The following is a 21,037-nucleotide window of genomic DNA, read 5'->3' on the forward strand; positions in this document are numbered from 1 at the left end:
TTTCTATTTTACTTAATATATGTAGGGTTTGGTGTCAGCATTGCTTGTGCAGGTTCTTTGCAATTCACTTGTGTTTCTTTAGTGGTGAGAGAGGTTGGGGTTGGCCTAGGGTGTGGTTGGTTGTGATTGGCTGTGGTGATCTTTGTTTTCATGTGTGAGTGGGTTGGGTGGGTGTTTTGGATCAGGTTAAGCCATATTGATTTGTATGTTGTTGGTTGATTTTTGTCATTATGTTGTTGGGCTGAGTATGTGATAAAGGGGAGCCATACTGGGGTGAAGGCATCTTCTAGCTTGGCTTCTCTTTTTAGAAGATGATGAAGAAGGGTTTGGACTTGATATTCTGCCTTTCACTCCCCTTAGGGAGTCTCAAAGCGGCTAACAATCTCCTTTGCCTTCCTCCCCCACAACAAACACTCTGTGAGGTGAGTGGGGCTGAGAGACTTCAGAGAAGTGTGAGTATCCCAGGTCACCCAGCAGCTGCATATGGAGGAGCGAGGAAGCGAACCTGGTTCACCAGATTACGAGTCCACCGCTCTTAACCACTACACCACGCTAGCTTTCATTGTCTTTAGAGAAGACAATGAAATAAGTTCCAAAGGCTGTCCGTTTACTTAATCTCTTACTTCACAAATTCCCCTTTTGGTTTGGAGGTGAGTCCCATTGAATGTGTTAATGTACCAGGCGGGGTCTCTTAATAGTGGCTTCCATGAACCAGAGTTATCTCCTGACCCACTGAGCACAGGGCCGGAGGGGTAACATGCAGTCCCTCCAAGTACTGCTGGAGGTACTCCAGCTCCTATCGGCCCCAGCCAGCATGGCCAGAGGTCAAGGGTGATGAGAGTTGTTCTCCAGCCCTAGCGCTTGTGCTTTGCTTCCATGGTGCCATCTAGGGTGCAGTACCATCCTGCCTGAGCATTCTGTCGGCTGACCCTAAGGCTGCATTGCTGTCCCCAATCTCGGAGCTTGCTCTTGGGTCTGAGCAGTTTGCCTCTTAAGTATGAAGAGAGGGGACAGCTGATCACAGTGCCACAGTATCAGTGGCCATAGCAGAGCCTCCAGGATTTGTGGTCCAGTGAAAAAGGTTTTCTTGATTTCTGCATCCAGGTTCAGCTCTGCCCAGACCTGGAGTGCCCTCAGAGGCAAAGCACGACCTTCCAACAGAGATCTGCACCACCGATGACCTGTCTGAGCCATTAGAACCAGACCTTCCCATCCCAGGACCAGGGGTCTCAACAACATTTGCTTGGATTTCTGACCAGCTCTTGCCAAACCATCCCCACAATTGCCTCTAGAGACACAAAAAGCAAAGGAAATGCAGGGGAGTGACAAGGCTGCCAGCAAGTGCCTACCTAGAAACATGTGAGGGTTATTGGGAGGAGGCGGCATCATTATTCATAGGATTGTAGAGTTGGAAGGGAACCCCAGGGGTCATCTAGTCCAGCCCACTACAATGTAGGAATTGCAGCTAAAGAATCCATGACACATGACCACCCTCAATGGAGGGGAGAGTCCACCACCTTCTAAGGGAGTCTGTGTTCCAGTGTCAGATAGCTCTGATCCCCAGGAAGTTCTTTCTAAAGCTAAGTCAGAAAATCCTTGCATGTGATTTGAATCTGTTGGTTCAGGTCCTGCCCTCTGAAGCAGCAGAAAGCAAGCTTGATCCGTCATCCATGTGACAGCCCTTTATTTGAAAGTGTTGTTTATTACCTGCCCTTCAACAGCAGCTCCAGGTTACAACAATTTCAAATTCAGTATTTTAGAACTGTTAAATCAGTCACCTTGAAAATACCTCGGGTATCAAAGTCAACGGCAAAGAAGTGCATCTTCAGTGAGAAGTGCATGTAAGCATCTTCCTGGATGCAGGGCAGGAAGGCAGTTTAAAGTGCCAAAGTCATAACCCACAAGCTTTTGAAGTAGCCCTAGGTGAGTTGGTGGTACTGGCAAGGAAGCACAAAAAGCAACACCACTGCCAGTGTTCCATGCACCCCTCTCAATTGGAACCATAGTTCTTAATTCTCTCCCCGTGGTCCTTGAATAGACAAATGATCCTCCGCCAAGTATTCTAAGCTAAGCTGCAAAGAATTAACTCCTAGTCGTACAAGCCAATATAGGATACAGCTATAGCATCCTTGGCAGATGACTGTCCAGCTTTAGTTTAAGTATCTCCAGTTCTCAAGGTAGGCAGCTCCACTGTCAAACAGCTTGTGGTACTAGGAAGTCCCTCCTGATGTTCAGCCTTGCTATTTCTACCCATTTCCTTCTTATTAGGTGGACCAGTATTCTGGTCCCTTGGGTCTGCAGATATTCCTGGGCTACAACTCCCATAATCTCTGGCCAGCTTAGCCCTAAAGCCAGGGTTAGGGTTAGGGTTGTAGTCCAAGAACATCCAGTGATCCAAGGTTGAAGACCACTGAGCTAGACTCCTTGCTTTCATTCTCAAATATATACTTATTTCACAAAACTATTTTAAAATATAAGATTTTATTGTTGCTGCTATTGTCAAGCCTTTCACATGTCTAGGGTATATTTTTAAAAAATTGCCCCAACGTTGTCCTTGTTCAGCTAGATCTGACAGTGAAATTGGGATTCCTGCATCCGAAGTCCACCAGGTGTCAGTCCCTGGGGGCTTGCACCTCCAGCTCCTCATGACTTTAAAAGAGTTTATCTGCCCCTTTCCCTCACGGGTGTGGGGTGCAAGCATTCCAGCAACATTCTCCCTCACTGCAGGCTGGCAAATAGTTACATGCCGGGGGGGGGGGGAACCTGGGCACCCATGGTGTCAGTTGCCTTCGCTGGAGGAGTCCTGGCTGATATATGGGATGACAATGGCGCTCCGGGCATGAGTGATAGCGGCTCTCCTGCTCGCGCCAAGGCCCGGCTGGATTCCAGTGGTGTCCACTTCTCCAAAAGTCTCACCATTCCATTTCTCTCTGCTGCTGAAGAGCTGGGTCAGAGAAAAGCCTTCATAGCAATCCTTTGCCGACACAGGTCTCAGCACTGGGGGGCTCCCTGGACACGCGTGGGACTCAGTAGGTGCATTCCTAGCACCTCCTTGTATGAACCAGTCTGAGTCATACCCCATATCTCCACTCCATCCTTCTTTGCCCCCTTTCCTTGCAGGGTACCCATGGAAGACGTCTGCTGGGGGCGCTGCTTTTTCAGGAGCTGGCTGTTGCTCTGCTGGGCTTGCAGGGTTTTCTTCAGGGAACGCCTCTGCCGTTTTGTTGACAAGCACCAATTTATTGATTTTGTACGTCAGGCTGGCAAGTCCGTGCGGTAGGGTGTTCAGGGGCATGCTTCTCAGAAACTCACCGCCAATCAGGCATTTGGCATCAGTGCTTGCTTTCCCCCTAGGTGTAGAGGAAGAAGCAAGGGGGTGTGGGGACCACAGAGAGACACTAATTCTTTTTCGTCAACTGCCTGCTGAATTTGGGCCCAGGATAAGTAGCCAGAATGCCTTCTTCCCATCAGTGGGGACTGGTCCATTAGGGCAAATAGGGCACTGACAAACCAGCCCCAACTTGCCCAAATATTTGCAGATCCAGTGTGCGTGTCGGATTCCTCCTCCTTAGTGTCAGTGTTGCTCTTGTAAAATTCAGCAGGGAGGAGGATGGGGCAAAGCTAGAATTAGTTAGCTCAGCCTATCATTGGTTCTGGCGCCACCTACTGTTGGGCTCCCCATCTTCCACCCTACCAGTTTCAACAGCTACCAGCCACCACTGCCTCCTGTACAAACCAACTTCTGTTTTTAGGAAGAAGCATTGCTGTCACTAAGCAGCAATGCCCCCATATGGCGCTTTTCTAAGCTGCTGCTCCAAACGACTTACAATCCAAAATTCAGCAGAGGAAGGGGCTGGAAATGGACGCAGGGCCAACTGAGGAAATGAACATGCCTTTATTCCAGTACTAACATTACATAGGCTTTGGGACATAGGAAGCTGCCTTTAAATGCATCAGATAATCTAGCTCACTGTCTACACTAGCTGGTAGCTAGCTGGTTTCAGACCAGAGCCATTCCCAGTCCTCCCTGGAGATGCTGGGGAGTGAATGAACCTGGGACCTTCTGCATGCAAAGCAGATGTTCTACTACCAAGCTGAAGCCCTTACTTAGCCACAGGTACATAGAAAGCTGCCTCATACTGAGCCAGACCTTTGGTCCATTTAGTTCAGAATTGCCTACACTGACATGCAGAAGCTCCCCAGGGTTTCAGGTTATGGGAACTAATTCAAACTGTACCTTTGAGCTTTCTTTGTCTCCTGTTGGCACTGAGGGTTCTGGATCAATGGCTTATGTCTTGCATTTGTTGTAGAGAGAGTACAAGGCTGTTGGTTTTCATTTTTGCCAGTGCAATAGTAAACGGACTTTCCTGCAGAGGAAAGACAGATTTATAAAACATAATGGGCGCCGTACTCAAAGGGTAACAGTCTTGACAGCAAGGCAGACTTTGAGACTCTCTGGACTTAGTAGTCTTACAGAGCAGAGAGGTAGATGTGAATGTCCTGTTGATCCAAGGATCTGAACAGGGTGGTGTTTTTATAACAATCTTTATTGGTTTTTACATATACAGTAACATATACATATATACCATAATACACACTCGTTACAAATATCCGGGCACATATTAACATAGATTATTCCTATTAATCCATACAGATAATCCAAATATCCAGCATATAAAGTCCGGAGAACAGCACGAAAGTTGTTTTATCCATTACAAATTGTTATTCCCAGGGGGAAATACAGTTCAAGCCATACTACTCAGGATAGCCATATCTGCAAAGATACTTTGGAGAGTATCTTGAAGACCAGTTTCGTTTGCATAGTGAATAAATGGCCATCATATTGTGTATCATTTGTCCATTGCCCCCCTGTTCTGTTTTATCACTTCTAAGTTGTGAGTTGTTTTCTCAGCAACAGCCAATCACCATTTTTAATATACTAAGTCCAGGGACAGTCTTTGTAAAGCATTCCAGTTTCAGCTATAGATAGCCAATGGGTTTACTTTTTGTTTTGTTTTAAGGGAGCCCTGACTATTAGTTCCAGTCGTGATCGACTCTGGGGTTGTGCGCTCATCTCACTTTATTGGCCGAGGGAGCCAGCGTTTGTCCGCAGACAGCTTCCGGGTCATGTGGCCAGCATGACTAAGCTGCTTCTGGCAAACCAGAGCAGCGCAGGGAAACGCCGTTTACCTTCCCGCCAGAGTGGTACCTATTTATCTACTTGCACTTTGACGTGCTTTTGAACTGCTAGGCTGGCAGGAGAAGGGACTGAGCAATGGGAGCTCACCCCGTCGCAGGGATTCGAACCGCGGACCTTCTGATCGGCAAGTCCTAGGCTCTGTGGCTTAACCCACAGCGCCACCCGCATCCCTATCAGCAAGAATAGGGTTGCCATATATCAAACAATCCAGAGAGAATCCAGACAGAAAAGTTGATGAGCTTGGGGCAGGGGAGACAAAGCTGTCGATCTTTAAAGTTGCTGATTTCCCCAGACATTTTACCAATTCCTGCCCAGACACTGCTGCCTACTTCAGTATTCTGGATATGTCCAGGGAATGCCAGACATACCTGGGTATATAAACTGGATATACCTGGATTTACCTGGATATATAAACTGGTATTCAGAGACTGCCTGATATTGCCTCTTCTCCACAGCGCTGGGTTGTTTCAACCTTTTTGTCCAGACAGCATGGGAGACAAAGGTATTGAATTGAATGTAGGAAGGGAAGCATTAAATTACATTGAAAGACTTGTCATTCAAGTTGAGCCCACCTATTCATTCTTGATGTTGACCATATGGGCTCATCCACAACTCAGCTTGTCCCACTGCTTTGCTCCAGGAAAACCTTTGGTTTACTTCTGAAGTGGACCAAATGGCAATCGGGTTTCCCATGATTTGCTGCTTATTCCAATTCAGCAATAAAGAGTGGGTTTTCCAGGGCAAAGCTGTGGGGCAAATGCAAAACTGCTTGGACCTGTGCCTAGAAAGCATGTGGCAAGCGGAAAACCACTCAGCCCTGTACTTTCTAGGCACGGGACTAGGTGAAGTGTGGATGAGCCCTTGCAATCATACTATGTGTTAAATGTGCGAGAGAGCTATTTCTGGCTGGTGATGTCAAAAGCACTTCTGTAAAGCAAATCCTGTTGTGCACAGGCACAGTGAGTTAGATGCTCATGGAGTCCTTAAGTACAGGCTCTAGGAGACTGTCTTGCTGCAGGCTTGTGTTAAGAGCCTTGACAGGGAGCTGCATATAACACCCTCAATAATCTCCCTATGTTATCAGCAGCTTCATGGAGTGTTAATCTGTCAGTCATGGTTCAACAGACAATGTGTGGTTTTAGAAGTGAGTTAAATGTGATCTGTAATCAGATATCCCAGTGTGCTTTTAGAATCAAAAGCACCAGTGGAGGCCTCTGATGTTGATGAAAACTGTAGCACAAGAGGAGGGTGGTGTGTAACCTTGGTGTTTTCCTTCTCAAAACACACACCCCCAAAGTTGCTGTTAGCCCTGGGGTGTGGAGCAGAAGGAGACAGGTACAATATTCAACCTACAGGCAGTGGCGTAGCGTGGGGGGTGCAGGGGGGGCCGGCTGCACTGGGCGCAACATCTGGGGGTTAGGGTTAGGGGGCGCAAATCCACGGGTTAGGGGGCGCAAATTACTTGCCTTGCCCCGGGTGCTGACAACCCACGCTACACCACTGCCTACAGGGTCTTTCCTCACAGCAACACACTGTGGGCAAAGTCACCTAGAAACAGACACACATTTTGCACAACAGCAGCTAATTAAAGTTTGAAATGTCCTTAAAGCTTTTAAGGATGACTTTTAAAAGTTCTATAGGACATTGTGAAATTTAGTTTGCTGCTGTGACAAGAGTACAGGCACCTCTCTCACAATTCTGGGCTCTGAAAGGGGACACCATTCCCACCCTGGGTATGCAGGGTTGCAATTTTAAATTAATATTAAAATTGATTTTTGGATCATGAAATCTCAGAATGGCATTGAGAATAGGGAGATGTTGTCAGGTAACTTCTATCCAAGGGCTACAGCTCAGTGGTAAAACACTCACTTTGCAAACAGAAGGTCCCATGTTCAGGCACCGGCATCTCTAAGTAGTGTTGGGAAAGACCCCCATTTGAAACCCCAGAGAGCTGCTGCCAGTCAGTATAGTCAGTATTGAACTGGATGGACCAATGGTCTGACTCAGTACAAGGCAGTTTCTTATGCACCTGTGTTAAGGACGATGGGGGTAACAGTTTCCAGAGAGTACCACACATTTATTCAAAACACAGTCTTCTTGTTGCATTACCTTGGGTTTTCTCTTATGCTGATAACATTTTTTCGTTTTTCAGAACTCTCCACCCTTTTGCTGGGCACATCTTTCTCCTTAGCTTTCACCCCAGGAATGTTTAACTGTCCCTGTGTTTGCAAAGGAAAGGAAGACATGAGGAGGAGCAGGACAGCACATCTGGATCACAAATCTAAACCAGCTTCAAGCCTGATTGGCTGCTATGGCTCTGTGCACCTGGCTTAAGGCATGCTGAAGGTTTTCAGCAGACATCTAAAACAATGTAGTCAAGGCACTTGCCTGGTGTCAATAGGCAGGTGTTCCAGAGCACTGGTGTTGCCACACTTAGTATTATATTGTTTTTCCTGTGACTTAGACTTGTTAATGCTTGTTACTCAAAGGTTGCCAACTGACTTAGATTTAAAACATAAATATAAATGCATTATACCATACAAGCAGAATGAAACAACCCCCATTATAGTCACTAATCTGGAATAGGATCCATTCCAGTCCGGCTTCCGCGCTGGTCATGGGACCGAGACGGCTCTGGTCACCCTAACAGATGATCTTCGTAGACAGCTGGATCGAGGCGGGTCGGGGTTGCTGATTCTTCTAGATCTGTCAGCAGCTTTCGACATGGTCGATCACGAACTTCTGGACCACCGCCTTGCCGACGTGGGGATCCAGGGCACAGTCCTTCAATGGCTGCGCTCGTTTCTCTCTGGTCGGGGACAGAGAGTGGCGCTTGGGGGGGAATTGTCATTGCGCCACTCCTTGGTGTGTGGAGTACCTCAGGGTGCGATACTCTCCCCGATGCTTTTCAACATCTTTATGCGCCCCCTCGCCCAGCTTGTTCGGAGTTTTGGGCTGGGTTGTCATCAGTATGCCGATGACACCCAACTCTATCTGTTGATGGATGGCCATCCTGACTCGGCCCCAGACACACTGACCAGATGTTTGGAAGCTGTGGCTGGATGGTTACGTGGGAGCCGGTTGAAGCTAAATCCTTCAAAGACAGAGGTCCTGTGGCTAGGACGGGGCGATATGGGATTGGGGGGGCAACTCCCATCTCTTGCGGGGGCGCAATTAGTGCCAGCACCGTCTGTTAAGAGCTTGGGTGTAATCTTCGACGCCTCCCTTTCCAGGGAGGCGCAGATTGCAGCTATAACAAAGGCGGCATTTTTCCATCTCCGCCAAGCTAAGCAGTTGGCTCCTTACCTCTCTCGCCCTGACCTAGCCACTGTGATCCACGCGACGGTCACCTCCAGATTGGATTATTGTAACTCGCTCTACGTGGGGCTGCCCTTGAGACTGACCCAGAAACTCCAGCGGGTGCAGAATGCTGCAGCGAGACTCCTTACGAGGTCTTCGCTGCGAGATCACATTCACTCGGTGCTACACCAGCTGCACTGGCTCCCGGTGGAGTACAGGATCAGATTTAAGGTGCTGGTTTTAACCTTTAAAGCCCTATACGGCCTAGGACCCTTGTACCTACGGGACCACCTCTCCTGGTATGCCCCACAGAGAAACTTACGGTCTTCAAATAAAAACATCTTGAAGGTCCCAGGCCACAGAGAAGTTAGGCTGGCCTCAACTAGAGCCAGGGCTTTTTCGGCTGTGGCTCCAATCTGGTGGAACACTCTGTCACAAGAGACCAGGCCCCTGCGGGACTTGACATCTTTCCGCAGGGCCTGCAAGACAGAGCTGTTCCACCAGGCCTTTGGCCAGGGCACAGCCTGACTCCCTCCCTCTGGCCCAATGGTTGCCAGTGGCTTGAATTAATTAATTTTATAATGAATGATTTTAGAGTGTTGTTTGTGCTGAACTTTTGTACTGTTTTATTGTTGTTCGCCGCCCTGAGCCCGGCTTCGGCTGGGGAGGGCGGGATATAAATAAAATTTATTATTATTATTATTATTATTATTATTATTATTATTATTATGTACAAAACAAAGCAAAAATTGTTTGTTTGTTTGTTTGTTTGATGGTGAAATCGTTAAGAAGAGCCTTGCTGGATCTACTCCAGCATTGTCAAGGCCAGCCCACCTATGAGGCAAGGGGAGGTGACTGCCTCAGGCAGCAGGATCCACAGGGGCAACAGATCCTGATGCAGACGGTTGTTCTCCACTTGTTCCCAGTATAGATCTTCACTCACCCCTTCTTCCCTTGCGGAGAGGGAGACACCATTTTGCGGCTCGCCTAAAGGGCCAAAATATCTTGGGCTGGTCCTGAGCTTCCTGTTCTTACAGTGGCCAACCAGATGCTTATGGGAAGCCCACAAACAAAACCTGAGTGCAACAGCACACCCCCCTGCAATTCCCAGCAACTGGTATTGAGAAGCAATACTGCCTCTGACAGGGAAGCAGGAAGATAGCCATCGTGGTGTAGCCATTGATAGCCTTCACCTCTGTGAATTTGTCTGATCCTCTTTTAAAAGCACTCCGAAGGGAAAGTACATTAATACATACATAAATCATACATACTGTATTTTTCAGTGTATAAGACGCCCCCATATATAAGGCGGCCCCTATTTTTTGAGCCCAAAATTAAGAAATAAAGAATTGCAACATTCTGTGTATAAGACGACCCCCAATTTTAAACTAAAAAAAAAAAAAAAAAATGTGGGGGGGTATAGTCTTATACACGGGAAAATACAGTAATTTTCTTTTCCTTCTGCCTTTCTATAGTTAAAGCCATGCTCAAGGTGGCTTGTAACATGCAGGGAGGGGGGGCGGCGGGGAACTTAATTACAAAAAGAAGTCATAAACAATAAATAAAACAACATCAAAAAGAGCACAACCAAATGGTACAATGTCCACATATGATAAGATATAAAAGAATAGTATCAATAACAGCAGAAACACTCCCCCCCCCAAACAATACCATACCCAGAAACATTCATCAGATGAAGATAGGAACATTTCTCACTGCTCCCAACTGACCCTCTTTGACCCCCATTTTTTGTCCCCCACACCTGCAGAGCATTTCCTCCACCACTACACCAATGGGACACAGCACACACACCCTCCACTATCCTAAAAAAACACACACCTTAATCCTGATTTTATTTTATTCTTTGGTAAAATAAATAAATAAATGATTTAAATAATAGCAATAATAATTTATTAATTTATTATAATAATTTAATAATAATTTAATAATTTATTATTTATTCCCAGCCCATCTGGCTGGGTTTCCCCAGCCACTCTGGGTGGCTTCCAACAAAGTATTAAAATACAGTGGTCTGTTAAACATTAAAAGCTTCCCTAAACAGGGCTGCCTTCAGATGTCTTCTAAAAGTCTGGTAGTTGTTCTCCTCTTTGACATCTGATGGGAGGGTATTCCACAGGGCAGGTGCCACTACCGAGAAGGCCCTCTGTCTGCTTCCCTGTAACGTGGCTTCTCGCAGTGAGGGAACCGCCAGAAGGCCCTCAGCACTGGACCTCAGTGTCCGGGCAGAATGATGGGGGTAGAGACTCTCCCTCAGGTATACTGGACCGAGGCCATTTAGGGCTTTAAAGGTCAGCACCAACACTTCAAATTGTGCTCAGAAACGTACTGGGAGCCAATGTAGGTCTTTCAAGACTGGTGTTATTTGGTCTCGGCGGTCGGTCCCAGTCACCAGTCTAGCTGCCGCATTCTGAATTAATTGCAGTTTCCGGGTCACCTTCAAAGGTAGCCCCACATAGAGCACATTGCAGTAGTCCAAGTGGGAGATAACTAGAGCATGCACCACTCTGGTGAGGCAGTCTGTGGGCAGGTAGGGTCTCAGCCTGCGTACCAGAAGGAGCTGATAAACAGCTGCCCTGGACACAGAATTGACCTGTGCCTCCCTGGACAGCTGTGAATCCAAAATGACTCCCAGGCTGCACACCTGGTCCTTCAGCAGCACAGTTACCCCATTCAGGGAGTCCTCCACACCTGCCCACCCACTGTCTCCCAGAAACAGTACTTCTATCTTGTCAGGATTCAACCTCAATCTCTTGGCTGCCATCCATCCTCCAACCACCTCCAGACGGTTGAAGAAAAAGAATCCTTGCCCTCTGCTCCACTCCTCTTTCTTCCTGCCCAGGGCAGTCCTGTCCTCTGCCTGCCCCTCAGAGCCAGCTTGGCATATGGGGCTGGGCCTCAGCAGTGGCAGCCTCTCCTCCTCCTTGCTCATCCCCCAGCAGCTGCTACAAGCTGCCCAAGGGAGGAGTATGGCAAGCGCGACCGTAGAAAGGCCACAGAGAGGCTGCAGGATGCTCCCTCACTGTCACAGCTAGGGACAAGCGCTGGCTCATTCTCTTCCCTGGGCTGTGGTGGCGGCAGCACTGGCAGGGAGAAATAGGGACATTATGGGGTCAAAACTGTAGTCGTAATTCATGTAGTTTGGATACCTTGAATGGAAGGATTTCAACTTTGGGTTCTGGAGTGAAGTTGACTATGGCCCCCTTGAAACAGCAACACCTCTCTTGGTTTTGGAGTGGCAGCCTGTACAAGACAAAAGAGACAAAAAGCATATAAACATTTGCTAGGAATCACCTGTACTCCTGGCATTACAACAGGCACTCTTTTTACCATGCACTCATGATGCCGCTCTCAATACTGTTTACAGCTGCAAATGTTCCAGGGCAGACATGCTGCTTTGTTTCCAACCGCTGCATGTCCTGTAACTTCCTGCCGAAATTATTGCATTTGTTTTCATACCACAAATGCTCTGGTTCGTTTTATTTTATTTACTTTGCTCAGTTTTTATTGTGCTTATAAGCAACAATAATGCAGTAGCACTGAAGAAGAACAGCTAATAAAGTGGAATGACATGTGGATGGTCCAGTATAAACCCACCACTAATGCACTATTAGTGCACGTGGGTGTTGCTGTGCTCTAAACCACAGAGCCTAGGGCTTGCCGATCGGAAGGTCGGCTGTTCGAATCTTTGTGACAGGGTGAGCTCCTGTTGTTCGGTCCCTGCTCCAGCCAACCTAGCAGTTTGAAAGCATGTCAAAGTGCAAGTAGATAAATAGGTACCACTCCGGTGGGAAGGTAAACGACGTTTCAATGCGCTGCTCTGGTTTGCCAGAAGCAGCTTCATCATGCTGGCCACATGTACGCTGGCTCCCTCGGTCAATAAAGCAAGATGAGCGCCACAACCCCAGAGTCTTAACTGGGGTTAACAGTAAGGATTCCCTTTACCTTTACCTTTAATGCACTATTATTGTGTCAATGACATGTTGCAGAATACTCCCACAAAAGGCAAAAGCAAAAGCCCTTAGGCCAATGTGCCCTGCACAACCCTTAAAATCCAACCTTCCATAATCTCAAAGTGTACCATTATCAAGAGCACCTTTACATGGATGTTAAGGGTTGCCACCCCATCTCGTGCTGGGAATTCTAGCTCTGTGAGAGGGAAACTCTAGCTTCCAGTATTGTTTAGGGGAAACTGATGCACTTTAAGTGTGTGTTAAATGTGTTTTATCATGTGCTTTATCAAGCCCCTGACCCAGGATTTGGAACAGATCCATTATCCCAGGCAGTATGTCATCTGCATTCATTCACTCATTATTTTATTTAATAAGCTTGGTTGGAGGAAAAATATCCTCAATGAGATAAAACGATAACATTTTCATTAAAAGATTTTACAACCACAATTTAAAGCATACAGAAAGTTAAAACGGCAATAAAACAGACTAAAACAAATAAAATTACATGCTAACTTTCTAAACACCTGGGTAAAAAGGTAAAGGTAAAGGGACCCCTGACAGTTAAGTCCAGTTGCGAACGACTCTGGGGTTTCAGCGCTCATCTTGCTTTACTGGCTGAGGGAGCCGGCGTTTGTCCACAGACAGTTTTTCTAGGTCATGTGGCCAGCATGACTAAGCCGCTTCTAGCGAATGAGAGCAGCACATTGAAATGCCGTTTCTAAACTTTCTAAACATCTGGGTAAAAGGTAAAGGTAAAGGGACCCCTGACCATTAGATCCAGTCATGGCCGACTCTGGGGTTGTGGTGCTCATCTTGCTTAACTGGCCGAGGGAGCCAGCGTACAGCTATTGTGGCCAGCATGACTAAGCCACTTTCTGGCAAACTAGAACAGCGCACGGAAACGCCGTTTACCTTCCCGCTGGAGCGGTACCTATTTATCTACTTGCACTTTGACGTGCTTTCGAACTGCTAGGTTGGCAGGAGCTGGGACTGAGCAATGGGAGCTCACCCCGTCACGGGGATTCGAACCACCGACCTTCTGATTGGCAAGTCCTAGGCTCTGTGGTTTAACCCACAGCGCCACCCACGTCCCTAAAACATCTGGGTAGGCTTGTCTAAATAAGAATGTCTTCAGCAGGCTCCAAAAAGAATACAGTAAAGGTGCCTGCCTGGTATCAATAGGCAGGGAGTTCCAAAGGGTTGGTGCTGCCACATGATGCAATTGAGTTCTTACAGATGCAGTGCAGGTATTAGGTGCCACTTGTGAAGAGTTGTAGATGGGGAGAAGCCAATGAGAGGCGGCCCTTTACCTAAGGGCTGAGCAGCTTCTGCCTTGCACTTTGAGCTTGCTGGTGCGCTTGGTCCTTTGCCGTTGGGAGCCGCAGGATTTAATTCGCCGCCTCCGAATGCGCTTCTTCTTCTTCCGTGGCTGCTTAATGATCTGTGCTGAGCTGGGTTCCAGCATGGTGGGCTTGCTTTTTGCCTTCTGGGCAACTTTCGTTAAACTTCCTCCGTACATTTGGGTACCCAGTGACCTGTTTGCAAAGATGGGAGCGATTATGTGAACAGCAGGGAGGGGAGGGGAGGGAGAAAGAAATGAGCACCTGAGCACAATAGGGCAAGAGGAGGTTCTGGCAAAAGTATGCTTTCTAACAAAGGAATGGGGAGCCTTAGGCTCAGGGAATGAATGAGCGGTCCTCACAACCTCTCTATTGTTGGAAATGCAGCAGCAGGGATCGTTTAGGTTGTAATTTAGGGTATTAATTTTGTTCTCTGTAAACTACTTAAGGAGTGATGGTGGAGGAATGGCTTAGCAGTCAGAACATGTAGCACGATCTCTAGTAAGGTATCATGTGCTCTGATTGGCTGTGTAGTTCTGTGGGAGCTTTCCTCTGCATGTTTGGTTGAATGTCTCCTTGCTATGTAGACGGCCTGGAGTAAGAAAGAGAAAACAGGCTCCCACAACCCTCCTGCAACCATTCAGCAAACTGGTTGTGCTGTCCTGCGATAAGTGTGTGGTCTAGCTCTGTGTTTCCAAGCCGGGGACCATGTGGCCCCCTAGGGCCCCCCAGGATATTCCAAGGGGACTACAGGTGAAAAATGCATAAATGGGAGGCCACAACATGAGGTTGGGAAAAACTGGTCTAGCTTCTTGGTCTCAGAACTGTGCCCATGACCCAATCAAACCCACTGGGTAGACAGAAAGGGGGATTGACTTCTTATCTGGGCCAAAATGTTTAATAAATGGAACTTAATTAATTAAAAGCCTTTGTAATCAACTCAAAGGGCATCTCCAAATCAGCAGGCAACATGTTGCTTTTGGGTTGTACTAAGCTGAGTCGGTGATGGTGGTGGTTGGGACTCCTCTAGGGCAGGAGGCCCACTTGACATTGGTCAATCGGACAACATTACTGGATGACATTGGCTGATAGGCAGGGCGGGGCAGGGTTCAATCCTGCTTGGTGCAGCTTCGTCAGTGGATCCCATGAGGGAAATGCACTGGCAAAGCAGAGAGCAGGATTGATGTCTCTGTGCATTAGCAAGGAATGCACCATCAAAGCTGATACCTCTCCATGGGTCAACTTTCACAGATGGGTGGGACTGCCCACCCAATAGCCACCTGATGTCATCATCATGTCAGAGGATGAACAGGTGAGCTGCCCCTGTCCACCTCTCATAGTTGACCCAGCTAAGCAGGGTCCTGTATGGTTTCAAATTGGATGGGGCCCCATGTGTTGAGATCCCTGCATTGCAGGGGGTTGGACTGGATGACCCTCAGGATCCCTTGCAACTCTACCATTCTATGATTCTATTATTCTGTTCCCCACCCCTGAACTAAGTTATACTCAGAGGAGGCCGATTGGGCAGATCTAAGCCATGTCTATTAATTTAATTGGGCCTATTCCAAATGTGACTAACATTGGAAGCAATCCTTTGTTTGCTAATGTTAATTGTTTTTAACACAAGTGTTTCTGAAAACTGCAGATGGAACAGAAGAGATTACCACTCTTCCCTCTCTACAGAGGCATCTGCTGTGACATACATGCACTGTCTAAAAACACAGAACGTATCATTATTTCTTAACAGTCTTGTCTTGATTCATATGCAAATGAATGCAGATGTAATTGGTTAAAACGGATTAATAAGGGAGAGCCAGTGTGGTTGTTAGAGTGCTGGACTAGGACTAGGGAGACTGGGGTTCAGATCCCCACTCAGCTACAAAACTCACTGGGTGACCTTGGGGCAGCCATTCTCTCCCAGTCTGCCCTATCTCACAGAGTTGTTCTGAGGATATAAGGCAGAAGGGGAGAAGTGTGTAACCAACCACATTGAGCTACTTGCAGAAAAGGTGGGATATAGATGTAATAATAAAATAACAAGTAATAAAATAAGTTTTCATTAATAAAATTTACTGTATTTTGTTTTTTCAGTTCAAGTGCAGTGCTAGGTTTTATTCTTAACTCCTGTTGTTTAGTTTTTCTAATCATAGTTAGACCGATGTTATGAAATGTTTGTTTCGTAATTGCTGTTGTTTCAAACGAAGTATATGTTACATGACTGCAAGCTGGTTTTGTGAATGAATGAATGAATGAATTGGTGTTCAGTCATGCTCCTTCTCAGAGTAGACCATTGAAGGTAATAGGCATGAATAGCTTAGGGTGAATAAATTTATTCAGTCTGAGCAGGACTTAGTTGAATACAACCGATAAATAAACCAGCTAAGATTCATTGAGTGACAGTCATTCTTTCTGTCCCTATCTGCTCATTCTAAGATCGCATCCGTTGTGAGGAACAGAATTGGCTGGCTTACCTGAGAAGCAGACACCTGCTCATATGTAGGAAAGGTGGCCGGGAAGGTTGCCAAGGGGCAGCTTAAGGGAAAAGGTAGTTCCAATGGCACCAGAATGATCAGATAGTGGGGTAGAGCTTTCAAACAATGAACATTCTGTCCCCTTGACCTGTTGCATCACAAGACCATCCACCCATCCACCTTCCTACATTTATATCTTACTAATACTGCCCCACACTGATTTCATAAGCCCCCTCCATTAGTTTAGAAAATGAGCCACTCCAATTACCCTTCTCCTGAGAGATGATGTTTACTTTCTGGCTAAACTGACACAGCAAATGAATCACCCACCCCTATTTTGAAAGAAGAATGAAGAGTTTAAAATCAGATAGTGCCCAAGTGAGGGCGAATAGACATCCAGAAGTAGAAGCAGAAACATTTAAGAATGGTCCTGGAAATAGACTTAGCGGCGCACTCAGGGTTAGACCTTCAGGGCAAACACACAGATGTTCAGTTTACTCAAATGATACAGGAGGGTGTGAAGCAGGGGTTGGTAAGGGATGTGGCTCAGGGAGAGTTCTCAGGGCCAGTTAGAGAGGCCTCTGGGCTTCTCCACCCCTGATCTAAAAAGAAGAGGCATCAACAGACCATTGTGATATTTTTATGGTTAACATTTGCCTAACTTCAGTGAAGTACCGTAATCATATTCTGTAAGCTAATGGGATTCCCAAAGGCATCTGTTTGGCCATTATGATAACTGCTGGACTAGATGGGTCATTGGAGTGATCCAGCAGAACACTTCCTATGTTTAACGAAAAATACTGATGCTGTCCTCACTCACGTTGGGCAGGTTGCTGCTTTCACTGCCAAGACTGAAGGAGAGACTTAATAACAACAGCAGAATCCATGGGCTGAACTGGGCCATGAGGGGGACCACTTGCACAATGGGAGCAAGGATGCTGCCAGTTATACCTTTCTCAGGTAGCCTGGCAACTGCCTTTGTTGCTATGGGAACCGGATTCTAACTTCCTTCCATGTGGTACTCTGTTTCTCTGTTTATAAACTTTGCTCCTGGATTAGCCCCTTTCCTCGCATATGGTTGGGTCCACTTAAACGTCACATACTTGATTGGTTTTTTTAATTTAAAAAAACTTCCCCCCTCTCCACACAAAGTGCCCCCCCCCGAAAAAGGAGAAGCAAGAAAAGAAATGAAATATACCACTACCAGCCACAATGGCTACATTCTACCTTTCATTACTGGAGGCAGTAGGTCTCTGTTATGTACTGAGTTGAATAGGATCCAAAATGCAGCAGTCTGATTGGTCCTAGAACAATGCAGCAGTCTGATTGGTCCACAGGAGCCACCCAATCCAGATCCAGATGGAAGTGAATCCACAACCTGATTGGCCTACAGGAGAATCCTGGAATTAGCCAATCACGTGCAGCCCATTGTGTAAATAATGTATATAAAGCAGATATTGTGGGGGAACTTCCATTCCTCCTCACCACTATGAGCTGAATAAAGAGCATGAAATCCACTCTCGACTCCAAGTATATTTCAGTCTCTGAATGCCCAATTCCTGGGATTCGCATGTGCGGAGAGTGTTGCTACACTCAGGTCCTGCTTGCAAGTGTTTCCCACTGGGACATCTGGTTGACCATTGTGAGAACAGGAAGCTGGACTAGGTAGGCCTCTGGCTTGAATGTCCAGTAATCCTGTGGGTGGCCTGCTGCTAACGGTGAAGAAACACCTGTCTGGGGCCACAGCACATCCATTTTGGTTGAGATATTGACTGAAGTTGCGTGAGATCTTGTGGAGCGTACAATATCTCACACGATTTTGGGTGAGATCTTGAAATTAGCATGTTCTTGCCTGAAATTTGCACCGCTGCTCTACCAATAGCAGACACAGCAAGGCAAACAGCAGTGGCAGAGCAGGTGGGTGGTGCTGGGAGTGGTGGCGCATGGCTTGCTCATGTCATCTGCTTCCAAATGTGTCCCTGCTGGGATGGGAGGAGCAAAACCTCAGGATGTACCTTCCTATTACGCACATTGCTGAACATATGGGAAGGGTCTGCAAGTGTTGCCTGGGGCTCTGTAGTGCCTCAGCTAAACAATTGTCTCTGAGTCCCGCCTCCTCATTCCAATATTGGGCATAATAACTGAACAAACCTTCCAAGTACACTGTAAGCATTGCAAGAATCTGGCATGTTTAAGCAAAATGCTTACCCCAGAGAATCATGTGAAGTGTAACTTATCTTCACAAAGCTACAATTCTGAGCAACTTTAAGAAAGCTACAGTGCCCAAGATTAATTGGTAGTGGCAGTGGGGAGATTTTTGTGTTTTAAATGCAGCCTGCATCTGGAGTAGCAGTGGGATTTTTTTAAAAAAAATCTCTGTGTCCAGCTTATCCACACAGACTCCCCTGCCCCCCACATTCCTGCCTTGTACTAGATATCAGTGAGAAGCAACTCATTCCCTACACTGGCTCCACTCAAACAATTTCTGCATATTAAGGTAAAGGTAAAGGACAGTTAAGTCCAGTCACAGACAACTCTGGGGTTGCAGCGCTCATCTCGCTCTATAGGCCGAGGGAGCCAGTGTTTGTCCGCGGACAGTTTTTCCAGGTCATGTGGCCAGCATGACTAAGCCGCTTCTGGTGAAATCAGAGCAGCGCACAGAAACGCCGTTTACCTTCCTGCCGGAGAGGTATCTATTTATCTACTTGTAGTTTTGACGTGCTTTTGAATTGCTAGGTTGGCAGGAGCTGGGGATTCAAACCGCTGACCTTCTGATCGGCAAGCCCAAGAGGCTCAGTGGTTTAGACCACAGCGCCACCCGTGTCCCTTTCTGCATATTACCTGCATTGTTATACACATTATTATAAGTGTAATTATAAGTGCATTATTATACATATAATAATATACACATGTACATTCAAGTTTTCCTGAAGTAGCCAGCACATGAACATGTGCATACCGCAATAGATACAGCTGTACCAAAATACATAGGTATTGATGCTTACAGTTTATACTGCAGAAGACTATTATAGCAAAGGCCTTAACTCTTTCATACACACTATAGGTATGGCATTTGTAATGGTGTGTGCATAGTTAGACTGTTTTCTTTTATATAACAAGTGGCTTGATGCAACAAGTTCTCCTAAACAGGCAAAGCTCTCTTGGGTTGGCACTAATTTCCATGTAAAACTAGGGTTACCAGATGTCCCCGTTTTCCGGGGACAGTCTCCAGATTTGAAAATTTGTCCCTGGACAAATTCCATCCCTGGATTTCATCTAATGTCCCCGGGAAATGTGGCAGCAGTGGCAGCAGCAGTCTCAGCAGCCCGGAGCCAGCCTGGTAGCGCAGCTGGCTGTGGTTGGCTTCAGGAGCTGCTCACTGCCGTGGTACCCACCATTTTTCCTCTCTGGAAGTCCCCATATGACGTGTTGCGCACAAGACGCATCATATGGGGACTCGGTGTAGGAGCTGAAGACACGCTGCTAGGCACCACTGCTGGGTGAGAGCTGCGCAGGGGTCACTGCAACTTGGCGCTCAGCTTGCAGTTGATGACACTGTCCAAGACCGGCAGCTCGGGCTCTCACTTGGCCTCCAGGTGGTGCTTGGGCAGCTGTGGCTGCTGCTCGGCTTTGCCATTGTGCTCCTCAACTTGCAAGCAGTGGCTCAGCTTGTCAGCTAGCTCGTCGTTGGCCATTGCAGATGAGAGGCGAGCAGGAGACGAGCTGATCTGGCCCAAGTGTGCCTCCTCCCTCTCGCTTGCCACCGGCTCTGCCCCGGAACCAATGACTGGGCACACCACCGGACAATGCCTATGCAGCAGATGCCCAGACAGGTGGGCAGGGCAGCAGGAGGGGGTTTCTGCTAACGCTTACTCCTTAGTAAGCCTGTAGGGGATCACAGTGCAAGGAGGGAGAGGGAGGGAGGGAGGGAGGGGGGAAGCACGGCTAGTGCTCCAAGAAAGGCCAGGACCCAGAGGAAGGCCACGCAACAGAGGAGACCACAGAAGAGAAGATATTGCTTCTATATTTTTTTTCATAACTATTCCACTCTCTCTTTTTTTTTTTGAAAAAATTATATATATATATATTGTGTCCCTGGATTCAGTGAAAAGAATCTGGTAACTTTATGTAAAATTCTATTTTATAACCTGTTCCTTCTCCTAGAGCATTGTGAATAAAGAATGCCAATATAATCATTAGGAAGTAGGGATGGGCAGCTTCATCAATTTTGGTTTCTCCCAGTTCCCCATGTTTCCAGTCTTAAATTCAATTCTCCACACTTTGCAATTTCTTTCCTTCACATCACTTTGCATCACTTTGCAATTTCTTTCCTTTTTTTTTAAGGCCTCATGAAAATTTATCAGCAATTTAGTGCAAATTTCTCCTAATGTACAAATATGCAGTTTGACCTACTATACACTATGACAAGCAATTTTGCTTAATATAATGCACTTTTGAATGTTATTTTAAGCAATTATGCATTTTAATGTGCACTTTACTTCAGGTTATCCATTTTCACATTCTTTACCTGGCTAGAGAACTGCACTGCAAAATTCAAGGAGCTGTAAATTTTGAAGAATTGCTATGCTCCACCTCATGAATTGTTTTGAAAAGTGCAAATTAAATGCAAACTGAACTGAATTTCTTCTCAATCCTTATTAGACAGTCAAAAGTAAGACTGGAGCAAGACTCAGGAGTTTGACTGAATCTGTGGGTGTAAGGGTGTGAACAAAGCCAGATTTAAACTCGCAGTAC

At 46.7% G+C, this 21,037-nt stretch overlaps 1 protein-coding gene across 1 annotated transcript; it reads right to left on the minus strand.

Moving 5' to 3' along the window:
- Positions 1–2,464: 2,464 nt before the first annotated feature.
- Positions 2,465–17,262, minus strand: LOC310698587 (uncharacterized protein). Its single transcript, XM_083485980.1, has 7 exons — positions 17,103–17,262; positions 13,782–14,006; positions 11,668–11,761; positions 7,310–7,419; positions 5,602–5,672; positions 4,238–4,367; positions 2,465–3,350 (listed from the first exon to the last, which is right to left on the minus strand). The coding sequence occupies exons 2-7, from the start codon at positions 13,988–13,990 to the stop codon at positions 2,780–2,782; spliced, it is 1,185 nt and encodes a 394-aa protein (XP_083342106.1). The 5' UTR covers positions 13,991–14,006; positions 17,103–17,262; the 3' UTR covers positions 2,465–2,779.
- Positions 17,263–21,037: the final 3,775 nt, after the last annotated feature.

The sequence above is a fragment of the Podarcis liolepis genome, assembly GCF_965112155.1.
Source record: "Podarcis liolepis genome assembly, chromosome: Z".
Classification (NCBI taxonomy): domain Eukaryota; kingdom Metazoa; phylum Chordata; class Lepidosauria; order Squamata; family Lacertidae; genus Podarcis; species Podarcis liolepis.

Excerpts from the sequence above, each read along its gene's own strand:
- LOC310698587 (XM_083485980.1), bottom strand. The coding sequence starts at position 13,990 with ATGTACGGAGGAAGTTTAACGAAAGTTGCCCAGAAGGCAAAAAGCAAG. Across the intron at positions 5,673-7,309 it reads AGCATAAGAGAAAACCCAAG|GTTGAAACAACCCAGCGCTG; the intron begins GTAATGCAACAA and ends CTGGACAAAAAG. Across the intron at positions 4,368-5,601 it reads ATACCAGTTTATATATCCAG|GAAAGTCCGTTTACTATTGC; the intron begins GTAAATCCAGGT and ends TTTCCTCTGCAG.